This window comes from Arachis hypogaea, chromosome 16, assembly GCF_003086295.3.
Source record: "Arachis hypogaea cultivar Tifrunner chromosome 16, arahy.Tifrunner.gnm2.J5K5, whole genome shotgun sequence".
In the NCBI taxonomy this organism is placed as follows: Eukaryota; Viridiplantae; Streptophyta; class Magnoliopsida; order Fabales; family Fabaceae; genus Arachis; species Arachis hypogaea.
In genome coordinates, this window is record NC_092051.1 from 1,759,372 (window position 1) to 1,773,824 (window position 14,453).

Below are 14,453 nucleotides of genomic sequence, written 5' to 3' on the forward strand. Positions count from 1 at the left end.
GTCCTGATTTTCTTAGAAGATTTTATAAAATATCTTTTTATAATTATATTAAATATATATTAAAATAAATTATATATTTATATATAAATATATAGTTGTTAATTTTGATACGTAAATAATATTTTTGATTTTTCATGACCAAAATCGGCATGCACTTAATTTCTTTTCATACAATGTATATATATATATATGTGTATAACTTAAATTTCTTACCATATTTTTTGACAACTGGCACAAAGAATCTATATCAAACTTGATTTGTTTATTTATTATTAGTTATTACCTACTTGCAAGAAGTAATAAAATACAACTATCACAGAATAAAACGCAAATTATTAGTTATAATTTTTCATTTTACACTCATTTTTCCTAGATACCAAAATTACCCTTAAACTCAAACACCTAAACCCTATTGAAGCTTAAAATTAAATGGAGATTTTAAGTTTTTAACTGTGTTGTGTGGAATCTCAGGGAGGTATCTGTAATTTATCCAAAATAAAAAGCGCGCAGACACACGTAAGAGCTTCAAATCAGGGATTAGAGACACACAAGACCAAACCCATTTCTCTCTCTTGAATTTCTCTGACGACTCCGTTTTTGATTCACTTCCAGGTACGAGGTTTCTGCTTCTTCTTCTTCTTCTTTCTAGTATTCGTTTGCATTGGATTCACAAGAATATTCCTTTCCCATGTTATTCACATTTACTGAATATTGGTATGCTAAGGAATTCTGCATTTGATGAACCAGCTGTAGTAGCCAGTTTCATGAATGATATGAAACTGTGAAGATTGCGGATTTGGGATATATTATTTGGCTTGTTGGGTTTATGATTCTGGTATAAAGCTTTCTGCTTTGTAATGGGTTTCTGAAATCTGTTCTAATTTTTTCAAGGAAAGCCAATAGGTTGAGCACATTGTGTTTTTCTTTGTTGTGTTTTTGGCCTCGTTTTGAATTTTGTTGCTATGTTTCAATTGATGCATGTTATGGATTTCATCATGATTATAGATTATATATGTATTTGTTTTCCATAAAGATTGAATCTTATTCTATGTAATACTATGCTATTGAGCTGTTTTTTCATTTAACCACCCTTATTTTTACTCCCATGTGAAATTGCATCAGTCGAAGACAAATATTTTTTATGGCTATTGCCCTGAAATCAGCTTGCTTCTTGCAATTGAAGAAACCAGAGGTCAATTTCCAGGGCTTTCTTCCCTCCAAGAGAGCTATTGTTTCAGTAAAGAGGTATACTCCAGTGGCCGCTATCAAGACGATGGAAACAGTTGGGCTCTCTGAAACCTTCACTAGGCTGAAGAAACAAGGAAAAGTAAGTGTTAATTTTTCTTGCTGATTTGTGCTAAGCAATCAACAGTCAACACTGAACTTCGATGGATGTTTATGATGTGGACCAAAGGTGGTACTAGTAGGAATGTTTAACGGTAGAAAAATATGGTATTGTTTAATTCATGTAGCCAAATCGACCTAGTGGAACAAGCCTTGGTGGTTGTATGCGAAGTTGCATGTATGACATGCTTTTCATTTTGTATGATGCAATTTGAATTGTTATGTATTGCTTACTTATTTTAAAAAAAATATAAAATCATAATAAGATAACTTTCTGGTTTCATATTCTATGAATTTTTAAATCTTGGACTCTTATTTTTTTATTTATACTGGGTTTAGAATCATCTTTTATGTGGGACTTGGTTATATTTTGTAAATTGTAAGGTATCAACTTTATTGCAAGGAGATGTGAGTCAGAGTACCTTTTTTTGGCTTGTGATTGTTGATTGAATGATTAGATTCTAATGAATATTTTGTGTCAAGGTGGCATTCATTCCATACATCACAGCTGGTGATCCTGATCTTTCAACCACAGCAGAAGCACTGAAAGTTCTTGATTCATGTGGCTCCGACATAATTGAGCTAGGTGTTCCATACTCAGATCCTTTGGCAGATGGTCCTGTTATCCAGGTTTGATGCTTTCTTCTCCTTTAGTGCTATTTCATGCTGCCTGATTCTCAAACTTATCAGTCTTTCCTTTCAGGCTGCTGCTACTCGTTCTCTAGCAAAGGGCACCAATTTTGATGCTATTATCTCTATGTTGAAAGAGGTTTGTTTATGCAACCCTTTTCCAGTTATTGATTATTCTAATTGCTGTGTCCTCTTGCAACGATTTAATACTCTGTCTCTTTCCACTCTTTGTCTTCTTTAATTGACAATTTAGCTGTGAAAATACTCCAAAAGATGTTAATTAAATTAGTCCTGTCTTTTCCTCTACACTTGTTCTTAAAGGTAAGGAGATGCTGTTAGACAGATGTCTTTTAGGTTCTCAACCCTTCGTATCATAATATCATGTTACTCGACTTGTTTTGAAAAAGAAATAACTTGCTCAGAATACCTTGCCTTATTCCTTTTCCAAGTGTCCCTTCCCTTATATTCATGTATTAATGTTTAACCACCTGATTTATTTGCCAGGTTGTTCCACAATTGTCTTGTCCAATTGCACTTTTTACTTATTACAATCCGATACTAAAGCGTGGCACTGAGAAATTTATGTCTACCATTAGAGACTGTGGTGTTCACGGTGAGACATGAGTAATCGCTTACCAAATAGCATAGAATTTGTTACATTGTAATGTCAGGTTTGTTCTTCTGAAAAGGTTCTATGATAAACAATGTCATAAAATGCATAGACAAGACAAAGGGAAGCTGTAGTTAAAGACATTTCATATTTGCTAATTTAAATTTATTATTATAAAAGAATGCTCCTCTGTACTTTTCTGCCAAGTCATGTCAATTGCCACATTGTCGTGGAATTCTCTTTTTTCTCCAATTTGGCAATCAGGATAACATTCGTTTCTTTCCCGTGTATACGTGCAGGACTTGTAGTTCCCGATGTTCCTCTGGAAGAGACAAAAACTTTAAGGATGGAAGCAAAGAACAATGGAATTGAACTGGTAAACTTCTTTTTTACCCGAACTCATAATTACAGAACCTTTCAAGTTGAGCATGATGGAGAAGGCATGGTAATGATTGAGGAGCAATGTGTGTTCTATTACATTATGCTTTTTGTGATATTACATACAGTTATTGGTGATAAATATTCTTTTACTTCATTTTGATGAATGAATGCGTTTGTGTGTGTATATTTAACATATTTGGGACATCTGCTTTGATATCATTAAGGTACTCTTGACCACACCTACCACACCAACAAACAGAATGAAAGCCATTGTGGATGCGTCGGAAGGATTTGTGTATCTTGTAAGATCTCTGTCTTCCATTATGCTTTATTTTTCACAAAAATAATTTAGTCCGCGTCAAATTGGGTTTGAAAGGTAACAGTGTTAACAAATTATCTTCTAGGTTTTTGGATTAGAATATGATGGTAAAAACAGAAAACATCTTGCAGAACACTCTCTGTCCAAACCCTGCCAGCATAAAGTCAATAATCATTTGTTGTTTTAAATTATAGGTGAGCTCAGTGGGTGTCACCGGAGCCCGAGCATCGGTTAGTGATAAGGTTCAAACTCTTTTGCAGGAAATCAAAGAGGTTTGTCTGTTTAACTCCTGTTTATGTCATAATATTCTGATGAACCTTAAGATTTATGCAGAACGCCTTGATCGTTATTTTATTTTATTTTAAAATTCAGGCAACAACTAAGCCAGTGGCAGTTGGTTTCGGGATATCGAAACCTGAGCATGTGAAACAGGTTAGTTGTCTCTGCAGATTTTTTTATTCTTCTTGTTCTATCACAGTGGTTACTTTTCATACTCAAATCAACAATTTTTGACTTATGATACAGATAGCAGGATGGGGGGCAGATGGTGTGATTGTTGGAAGTGCTATGGTGAAGCTGCTTGGTGAGGCTAATTCGCCTCAAGAGGGATTGAAAGAACTGGAAAACTTAACCAACTCCTTAAAATCAGCACTTCCTTGAAATTAATTAGCTTTTAAGCCCAGAAACTTCAAACTAGTTGTGTCTGCATAGATAATAATGGTTTGAGTAATTGGTAATGATAATAATAATAATAATGGATTGAATAAGGATTTATTTTTCTTATCTTATAGATGTGAAATTTTATCCTTCTCCATAGTAAAGCCATAGTATCAGCATGGACAAGTAGCTACAACTTAACATAAAATTATATATACAGATTCAAATTTCGTTGTTGTTCCGGTGCTAGAATAAGTTAAAATTTGTGATGATCCCAACGTTTGATAGTTGGTACTTGGTAGCCTGTTTTCACAAGCATATGTTCAGGCTCATCTAACTTTGCACAATCCATCAAATTGCCAGATCTTTTAACACAAATTTGATCAATATTTCATGATCTTATAGACGTTGAAAATTTTAATACAAAGCTAAAGCAGAAGCACATGATGCAAATTCATAATTGCCACAGCAGTATCATATAATTTATTCGAATAATAATCACGAATATTTGGCTTACAATTTAACTCACAAGGTGACAGAGGATAGTCTCAATCTATAATAACCAATAACAAAGCACATATCTTTAAAAAAAAAACTTTAAACTAGGAGCTTAGCGTCTCCCAGAAGCCACAGATTCCGCAGAGAAGAGGTACTTCACTCGTGAAAGAACTGAATCATGGGCAGGATCATAAGGATGATCCTTCGAAGGAATCTCCAATATTGCAGGAACAGGCTTGTTGTAGCTATCAACTAAAAATCTTATCATGTTTGCAACCTGAACAATGAAACAAAAGGCATTACATCTCGAATTCAAAATGTAAAGTTTTCGAGGGGAAAATATTTATTGTCCTATGGCAATAACCTATATTGTAGTTCAATGAGAGGGGTTCGTTCTAGGCAGAACATCTTCAAAGAAATAGAATCAATATGCAGCTATAAACTACTCTAAGGACTTTTCTTTACTATGAATCTGTATGGATAGAAAAGCAACTTACATATTGGCTTATTAACACAATTGCAATATCTTCCCTAGTTGTGAACTCTTTGAATGCATCTTCAATTTGTTTCACAGTTGTTTCTGAAATCAACATCCCAAGAGAGGATTAGAAGTCTATTATTAACACTTAAGAAGGCAGCAAATTACTAAAATTTCTACAAAATTGCCATATCATTACAAATTGAAATCAGTTAAGCATAGAAGAAAGTTCATAAAATGAACTGAAGAACAGTTGCATACTTGAATCTACAATAAGATAATTTGTCTTCCTTCGCAAGTCAACATTACCCACTCCAGCCAGCAGAAATCCAACAACGGTATCCTGCATTATATTCCATTAAGTAGTTATTACTTTTTATGGTAGAGTGCATCTAAAATATCAAAATTCAGAACAAACATCATAGAAACTAGAATGCGTCATGATGCTAGATTTCTGATATCAAATATTGCATGTATGCACCAGAAGAGATCTAGGCAAATTACATAGGCTAGTATTATATATGGATTATGGTAAATACAAATGCTTCAACAGGCTAATAGAGCTCTAATGTACAGGTCAAGATAGAAATAGGTTTTGCACATCCGCACCTGGCACTCATCAAGACATCAACCACTAAACTTTCAAATATATATTGGTGGATGAAATAGGGTCATCTTAACAAGAACAATCATAAAAATTAAAGATAAAATGCTACAACTTTGTACCAACAGAAAACATTGAACCTGAATTGTCATCCAAACTCCCACCCAACCACCACCTGTCCTAAGCTAAACCAGAAGGTTGAATTGCACATTAAAAAAATTGAGAAAGAATCAAAATAAATTACCACACAAACCACTTAAAACCCTCGTCAGTCACAGAAATGCCACGCTTACCTCATCTGCGATCATAGCAATGAGTGCTGAATTTTTTGTGGGAATTTGAGCTCTATTTGCCATTTAACCTGAACAATTGCAATGAACAAGATTAAGGGGAAAAAAAAAGTAAACGAAAGATGACATACAAACAAAGATATACAACTTGTAATTTGAAAGATTCAGCCACATACAACAAGGGTAAAAACATGATATCAGGTCCATTCTTTCAAATTTATATTGATCGGTTTTAGCACCATATGCCACAAAAGAAAGGGATGACTTCAAATTCTTTTACATCAAAACGTTTATCAATCAACCAGACCCAGCGTCAATTGATTGAAACAAATTGCTAAATTATATTCGATAAACTAGCATCAGCAAACTAAAGAACATGAGATTTGTAAGCAAGATGCATGAAATCAAACATCATTAGAGAAGCAGAAAATCATACTCTAAAATGATAGTAAAAGGAAGAACCAAAATCATAACAAGATATCTTAAACACAATTTAAAACGGCGAAATGGAGAACTTGAAGGTCAGGGGGGAAAAAAAAGAATTTTGAAATCTAGGTTTATTTAGAGTAGGTATACTGAATAAATCCGAAGCAAAATCGAAGGAGATCGCAGCTTATTGCATTCATCAATCATCAAAACTTTGAAAGCTCAATGGATGAAAATAAATGGGTGAGAACTAGGAATGGAGATTGAAGCTTACCGAATGAATGGATTGATGAGAGTAAGGCTTGTCAGTCAGTATCCACGCATCTACTGCTCTCAACTCTGTTCTTGCTTCTTCGTTTTGATTCAATCCGTATATGGTAATCAATACAGTTTTTTTTTTTTACCAAAAAATACGAGACTCGAATTCACAACTGAGTATAAAGAGACTATGCCATTTGAGTTATAACTGATTGACAAATACAGAGTTATCTTAGTTAACATGAGAAACTGATAATACATAATTATATATCAATGTAAATTTTTTTATCTAAATATGTTCTCTCATTATATATAATTTTAATTTTTAATTCAATAAAAATTTGAAAACATATATGTAAGCACACAAAAAAAACTTCAAAAGTCAAAACATCAAAAAAATATTTGATTTAAGAAAAACATATAAAAATAAAATTGAATATATTTGGACTTTTTAAAAACTAATAGACTGCTACTAAAATCAGAATATTTGTAATAATTAAAAATATATTTGATTTTAAGCCCTAATTTTATCACCAAGGCCTAATATATAGGAATTAATATATTTGCCTAAATTTTTAGCTTTATCAGTTGGTGAAGTTGAAACCATTAATACAAGTAAATTCAAGTGTGATTACAGTTAGTCTTTTGTAATTAACTAGTTTTTCTCTTTAAAAATAATTTTTTACATACTAATTAATAATTTAATCTATCTGAACATATTTAATTAAATCTTCTCCATTTTTTTTATTTAAGATATAAAATATGATCTCTTATTAATTATTATATATTTTATAAGTAAAACAGAGAAAATCATTAAAAAAAAATTATACTTTACACCTCAATTTAAAAAAAAAAAAGAAGAAGAGAGAAACTCCGCTCTTTAAATAGAATAGATAAATGAAGAATAACTGATATCCATCCATAATTTGATATAATAGAATGGACTATAGAGGTTCCAAGCATCCAAAAACAAAAAAAAATTAAAAAATTAATATATTTTATCAATATAAAATAATATTTTAGACTAATAATTTATTTTTATACTATTAAATTTTAAAATTTAATATAAAAATATTTTTATTAATTAAATATTAATAAAAAATAATAAATTTTGTTCGTGAAAAAAAAAAATAGGCCATGCTTCTAAACTAACAGTAAATTCGATAATTTGGAGTTTTGAACTTTAAATAAATAAATAAGTAGAGCTTAATGGCAATAAGTTAGAGAGTAACAATTAGAAATATCAATAACTTTTTATTGGAAAAAAATTATTCATTACAAAGAAATGATAAATTACATCTGAACTAATAATTAAACAACCACCACCACCAATGTTTAATATGCTAGATAAGATCGATTATATGGATCTTCTTCCGTGCAAAAAAGTTAAAAGTCACACTCACAACTACTATTCACATGGATGATTAATTATGAAAAAAATTTCACTACACATCTAAGCAATTTTACATCTAAGTTCATCCAATTCGGAGGATTTTGTCTTCTTCTTCTTTCTCCTCCTCTTCATCTTCTTCCTCCTCCTCCTGCTTCTTCTTCTCCTTCTCTTTTTTCTTCATCTTTTTTTCATTATCGTCATCGTCACCACCACCATACTACCACATCCATCTCCTCCTCATCCTATTTCCTTTTTATTTGAATTTCTTTAATCTCCTCCTTTCTTTTCTTCTTCCTCCTCCATCATCATTATCGTCATCACCAACACCACTAATATTTTTTAACATTTTTATTGATTCTAATTTTTCTGTGGTGATCGAATGAACCGAAATTATTATCAAAACGAAACTATTATATAATCCCAAATGAACCAAAAATGGTCCATTATATAAGTTCGAATTCAAAAACCCTTACATCTCGAATGAACCAAAAATTAGCTCAAAACGAAACCATTGTATAATATCAAATGAACCGAAAATTGTCGATTATATAAATTCAAATTCGATGATAACGATAACGATGATACGTATTAGAAGAAAACAATGACGATGACGATGATTATAATGATGATGATGATGATAGAGGAGAAGGATGAAAAAGGAGACAAATTCCAATAGGAGAAGAAAGAGGAAGAAGAAGAGGTGGTGTTGGTGATGACGGTAACGAAATTGAAAAATAATAAAAAAAGGAGGAGGAAGAGAAGAAGAAGAAGAAGCGCAGAAGGAGAAGAAAACGGGAAAAAGAAACGCGTAACTCAAATCACTGATTGGATGAACTTGGATATAAAATTGCTTGGATATGGAGAATTACTCTTGTGAAAATAAACATGATTACATCATAGAATAAGGGATATGTTTTTATCCAATTTTTGTATGTGCATACTGCATCCCTACTGAATTTTGGTACCAGATTGGACACCCGATGTCACTTTACTCTGAAAATGTAATTCTAACCTGCATAAGAAATCTACCTGTTAATCTAAGGCGGAAAAAAAAAAAGTAAAATCACATTTCTTAGGTGAAAAACACAGCAATAGGTGGTGGTTGAAGTAGCATGCCTTGTAGCACATTTGTAATATATGGTTTCAGGAGAGTTATATGTGCGTGCATTCTGAAACATTCTCTTCACATCAGCAACAAACATCTCAAATGTCACATAATATTGTTCTGATTCCACCCTCTTAGTCATTGTCTTCAGATCTGCACTCACATTACATTGCCAACATAGTAAGACAACAAGACTTTTTAGAATGGCAGATTGCTATGAGTTCTCTAACTAAATTAATTTAAGCAGTAATCTTGATTCTAGACGAATTTAACATGAAATATAGAGATCCTTCTTACCTATTGGATCTTTAATTATGTCATAATAATCAGGAACGTCTCGTGCATCAACTGGTTCCTTGAATGGCCAAGCATCAGTATGATCATGCATTGACTGTACCAAAGAAATCAGGTTATACAAGAATTGGATTCTCATCAATGTACTATTTCTACTATCATGCATTGCCTACACATGTCATTATAGCCAATGTTATGCAATCACTTATTCCAAAAGTTTAAACTGAGAGACAGAAACACACAAATAATCATATCTCTAACAAACCTCTCAAGCAAGAGCCTCTTTTAGACTAGAGTGTGATTTTGCATAGGCCTTCTTTCTTTTTAGTTTGCCTTATGCTGAATTAATTTCTTTTAGGTAATAAGAATCGAACTATAGACCTTTTGGTGGTAGAAACTATGATATCATGTATGAAACCATTTATGAAATATCTGCTGCATTTTCAGTTCATACTGAAATCGAAATGAAAATGAATGAAAACTAAAATCAAAGTGAAGGATATCCAAGCAGCTTGCCTTCAGAAGGGAACGCATATACGCTGTCAAATGCTTCATATTTGTAGCATTGTCTGTAGCGTTGCTTAGTCTGAATCTTGAATGACCCCACTGATCAGGGGTCCAACCAGCCTCTCCTGTTATTGCATTCAAGAATTGACCATAAATATCAATCAGAAAATTAAAAGACAAATCATGCAAAAATAAAGTATTTCACTCATAAGTCATAATAACATCCTGGTCAAATTTTCACAATATGCTCAGCTTAGATAGGAGGCAAAGATGAGCAAGGAAGAATGAAAAGTTTGTTTGATGATTTAAGGTGGGGAAGAACATGAAATGAAAGGGAACTGTTTCCATTCTTCCTCATTGACTTTTGGGATAACAGGGTATACGTTGCTTAAGTAAACAGATGGAAATAACCTCCTTTAACTTTTAATTCCCAGGCCACGGAAGAGAGTTTCTTTCCTTTCCTTAATTAGGAAACTCGATAAGTTGAACCTATAACTAACATTTTGACCACTGGCTAACACGAGACAAAGAAACAAAGTAAAATAGTTCAGTGCCCTTGGCAGTCAACATAGAGGTGGACATCTCATTATATGAAGATAAGTTAACCCTACACCATCCTGCCTTTGAAGATAGGATATACCACAAGTCCACAACAGTGTATATATATATTGAAATTAAGCACTTACTCAATCCAGGGATGTCCTCAACTTTGACAATTTTTTTAGGAATTCCAGCTTCTTTCTGCATGTTGTGTTGGTCAGAATAGTTGCAAAAAAGAATGAGGGTACATAGGAAAAATGATTATCTGCCCAATTCCTTGGTATACAGGCACAATGAATAGCAATGCATGCATAAATTACGTCAAAATGCAATCATGATTGAACTGATAATACTCTCCCGTTAACAGAATTTACAACTGGAGAAAACTTAGAACACCATAAAAGAATGAGGGTACATGGAAAATTGATAGTGTCTTATACCTTCTGAAAATCAATGCCAGCATAAACAATGTGACAATTTGACAACTCTCTGATCTTTTCATCAATAGCCTGCCATTTTAGAACATATCATGAGCTGAGGAAGACTAAAATGTCAAAAATGAATGAAAAATAATTAAAAATAACCAACTCCTCCGGAAGTTACTCATTAGATAGACACAAAGATGATAAAAGGAAAAATAATAGACTGAAACACAGCATGCATGGTCACTAAGTAAGGGTCGGAGTAAAAATCTAGTGTCTGCACAATTGAGGCCTCATTTTGTGCTCCTCTAAATGGAGCTTGTATATAAAGTGAACAAGTAAGGGTGTATCCACCCTTACCTCACTTTGTGAATTAAGAGAACATGACAATTAGATAAAATATCCTTGTCAATGTTTCAAACCACTTTTTACTGTGTATGAAGTCTGTTAGGAATGCAATTAACAAAGTAGAACACCTTATATAATAAGTTCCTTCAAAAAATAAAAAACTACCTGTCGTTGACGACGAATCATTGTTGATAGATCGATATAAGGGAGCTTTGGATCAATCTTGCATTCCATGAGAATTCCTCCATCATAGTCTTTTATATACCTGAAATCACATTAATTACTGTTGAGAATTCTCATAGATAGTATACAAGAATACAACAAATTAAATAAGTAATGATGAAAATACTATTCAATGAGGTTTTAAAAAAAATCAGAATTAAAAGTCATTTTAAGTCTCCATAATTGGAGCTTTGTAGTTCAACATTCCTAACAACCAAACACATATGTAACATTATATAAATACAGTTTCTCATTCTTCTGGCAAATACCTTTTTTCTTTTTCATTTTCCTAAAAAATGAAATTGAGGGACTAGTGGTAAGAGCTGCTCATAGATTTAGGACAAAAGAATTAAGATTGAGAATAACCATACCCTTGCCATCTATCTTTCTCCAAGTGAATCTCCTTCGTAAATCCCTGAAAACATGCACAAACAAACATCCGTACATAAGAAGCAACAGATACCAACGATGCAGATCTTAAATGTGGATAACCAGACCTGTTTGATAAAATATCCAACAGCATTGTTGTCAGCATAAGTTAAAAAATGTGTCAGCCCATCTACATCACGTGCATGCTGTTTTAAGTGATTCATCAATCTAGTACCATAACCTTTTACTTGCTCATCAGCTGTAATTGCACAAAAGGCTATCTCACCAAACTTCTGGCTGTCATCCATAGAGCATATAAATATTAATAATTAAAAAAAAAGGCAATGAAGAAGTATTTTAAAATATCTATTTAATACATCAACCAATCCAATGTAAAAAACATACTAGATGGCATATGTAACCTTTGATCATAGGTTTTGTAAACCTTCATTTTTCAGCGTGATAAAACAAAGATAACAATAACAAAATAATGAAGCAAATATTGAAAATTTCTGAGACCTGCAAAATAAAATAATAGAAAGCTAGAATATGAAATAGGGGGAAAATAATAAATAATGAATAAAAGATACGGAGAAAATGATTACCTTACATATGGCCGATATGTAATGCCTCCAACAACATGATTCCGCCTTATAACCATTACAGACTTATGGCTCCTGCAAACCCAACATAAACAGATTGTAAACAACATAAAGAGAGACATTCAAAGATAACATGGGGAGTTTTTTTTTTTTTTTAAATAGCCTAGGGAGATTTATTTATAAGAACTTCTGTGCAAAGAGAAATCTCAGATACAATTAGATGTAGGATTCATGCTCTTCATGTCCTTGTTCATTATTGTTTGGGTTGCAAAGGAGGTGCAAACAAGTAATTTTTCACAAAACTCCGAACAAACACAAACACAAACACAAACACAAGAAGGCTGATGTAAGCTCCCTGTGAGAAAGTAAGTATTGAAGGTACCAAAAATTACTGAGTGGCATTACCTATCCATAACAAGTCGGACAATGTACTCCTTTGGCATATTGGGAAGTTGCCTAGCAAATATATTCTTCAATCCTATTAACCTAAATAACATAACAAAAGCAAGGGCCAAACTCAGCATCATTAACCATTACTTTGCTCATTAGAGAAAGGGGATAAAAAACTCTAAATTGAAACTCATCAGATAGTTGCTATGGTAATGCATAAGTTACAAGTGGTAAACACTAAGCTACCATATACTAACATATAAGAACAACGCAGAAAAATGTCTGAGAAGCAGTACCAAACCATATGCTCATCAACACCGTCATTTGAGTAGCACACAAATTTGAGCCTTCCCGCTTCCTCCTGAAAGATTTCAAATGATTATATCACACAACCACTAACCTTAAGTTAGTGTGTAACCATTCATCTATGTCACTTCATAGCAGGGAAGGAAGAGTAAAAAAAAATACAAGGGCAGAAGAAAACGAGAACAAATAATAAGAAAATGTAAAACTCTCATATTACCTTGAAGCAAAGCAGTTCATACTAGTACTATTCACTTTCAGTAACCATTCCTAACAATGCACTATTCAAATATTGTATGAATTTCAAGAACAATTCTGAAATTGAAACACAATATACATAATCAATGTCAAACTGTGTTTCTATTTTGTATGAATTTCTTTAACAAGTTGAATTTGCTTTACCTCTTTCTTCAGACTCTCTTCTCTCGCACTGTAAGCTCCACTCGTCTGCAAATTATCCGTAAATATCTTGCTAACATCTTCCTTCACCACGATACCGGGGACGGATCCGGCGGTGGCAACTGTGCCCACGGCGGCGGAATTTCCAGCTACGCCAGCGTCCTTGTTGACACCGTCGGAGCTCTCAATCTTCACGGTGACTGAGTTTTCGGTCTTGAGCTTGGTGTTGCGCGGTGCAGAGGCTCCACCGGCGCCAGCACTTCCGTCGAGCCTGGAGGCGGTGAAGTTGCGCATGGAGGAGTCATTGTCGTAGTCGTCCTCGTCGTCGTCGACGACTGCGTCCTCGGAGTCGTCAGCGTCGGAATCTGAGTCTGCGCCGCGGGCGGAGATGCTCTCGAGGTCGTCGTTGGAAGTGAGAGCGCCGTCGCGGGTCTCGGCGGAGAAGGAGGAAGGGGGAAAGGGTGGCGCGTGGTCTTCAGACGCGAGCTTGCGCTTGTGGATGGAAGAGGTGGCGGAGGCGGAGGCCGAGTGAGAGGGAGAAGGGGACTGCGAGCTCCGGGAACGGAGGGGCCCAGCGCCGTGAGAGGAGTGGGTGTCCATTCCCTTTTTGTGTCTTCTCTTTTGGCGATCAATTGCGAAAATTGATTGAGATCGAAGTTTTAGGGTTTTGAATTTAGGGGAACGAGAGCTCCCTGTGTTTTTGCGGTTTTTTTTTCTTTTCCTTTTTCCAGGTGGTCGGAGAGAGATTAACGACGAGGAGGAGAACACCGTAGCTTTTTCTCCGAGATAGTTATAATCGTTGTACTAGTAACTAGTCTTCCGTCAATGTCAGGCATGTTTATATCTTAATTTAATCTAATCTTATCCTATCTTATTTTAATATCTTGTTTTTCTTAATACTGAGGGTTTAGTAGTTGTTTTCTTGCACATTTCACTTCGACTTAAAATTCGATGTTCAAGTAAAAGCATATATTTTTTTAGACATTGATGAAACTGAAACTTAGATACTCTTAAAATGGGAATATCCATAATTGATAAGTTCAATCAACTATGCAAAAAAATTC

The 14,453-nt window shown here is 33.8% G+C and overlaps 3 protein-coding genes across 4 annotated transcripts; 1 reads left to right on the forward strand and 2 right to left on the reverse strand.

Annotated features, from left to right (window-relative positions):
- Window positions 1–431: 431 nt before the first annotated feature.
- LOC112755258 (tryptophan synthase alpha chain) lies at window positions 432–4,090 on the forward strand. Its single transcript, XM_025803228.2, has 10 exons — window positions 432–612; window positions 1,123–1,327; window positions 1,828–1,974; window positions 2,048–2,113; window positions 2,479–2,587; window positions 2,884–2,960; window positions 3,190–3,267; window positions 3,479–3,556; window positions 3,657–3,716; window positions 3,810–4,090. The coding sequence occupies exons 2-10, from the start codon at window positions 1,142–1,144 to the stop codon at window positions 3,942–3,944; spliced, it is 936 nt and encodes a 311-aa protein (XP_025659013.1). The 5' UTR covers window positions 432–612; window positions 1,123–1,141; the 3' UTR covers window positions 3,945–4,090.
- Window positions 4,091–4,388: 298 nt separating this feature from the next.
- On the reverse strand, window positions 4,389–6,729 carry LOC112755259 (V-type proton ATPase subunit F). The gene is made up of 5 exons (XM_025803233.3): window positions 6,512–6,729; window positions 5,815–5,882; window positions 5,179–5,260; window positions 4,937–5,019; window positions 4,389–4,716 (listed from the first exon to the last, which is right to left on the reverse strand). Exons 2-5 carry the CDS (start codon window positions 5,875–5,877, stop codon window positions 4,552–4,554), a joined length of 393 nt encoding a protein of 130 aa, XP_025659018.1. The 5' UTR covers window positions 5,878–5,882; window positions 6,512–6,729; the 3' UTR covers window positions 4,389–4,551.
- Window positions 6,730–8,713: 1,984 nt separating this feature from the next.
- Window positions 8,714–14,389, reverse strand: LOC112754394 (histone acetyltransferase GCN5). Of its 2 annotated transcripts, none has more exons than XM_025802023.3 (13): window positions 13,393–14,389; window positions 12,984–13,048; window positions 12,703–12,783; window positions 12,301–12,372; window positions 11,824–11,992; window positions 11,698–11,741; window positions 11,270–11,369; window positions 10,775–10,843; window positions 10,481–10,535; window positions 9,804–9,919; window positions 9,291–9,384; window positions 9,005–9,146; window positions 8,714–8,900 (listed from the first exon to the last, which is right to left on the reverse strand). In XM_025802023.3, exons 1-13 carry the CDS (start codon window positions 13,987–13,989, stop codon window positions 8,837–8,839), a joined length of 1,668 nt encoding a protein of 555 aa, XP_025657808.1. In that variant the 5' UTR covers window positions 13,990–14,389; the 3' UTR covers window positions 8,714–8,836. The 2 variants fall into 2 exon arrangements, with proteins under 2 accessions (XP_025657808.1, XP_025657807.1); XM_025802022.3 differs by having other exon boundaries at window positions 12,945–13,048.
- Window positions 14,390–14,453: the final 64 nt, after the last annotated feature.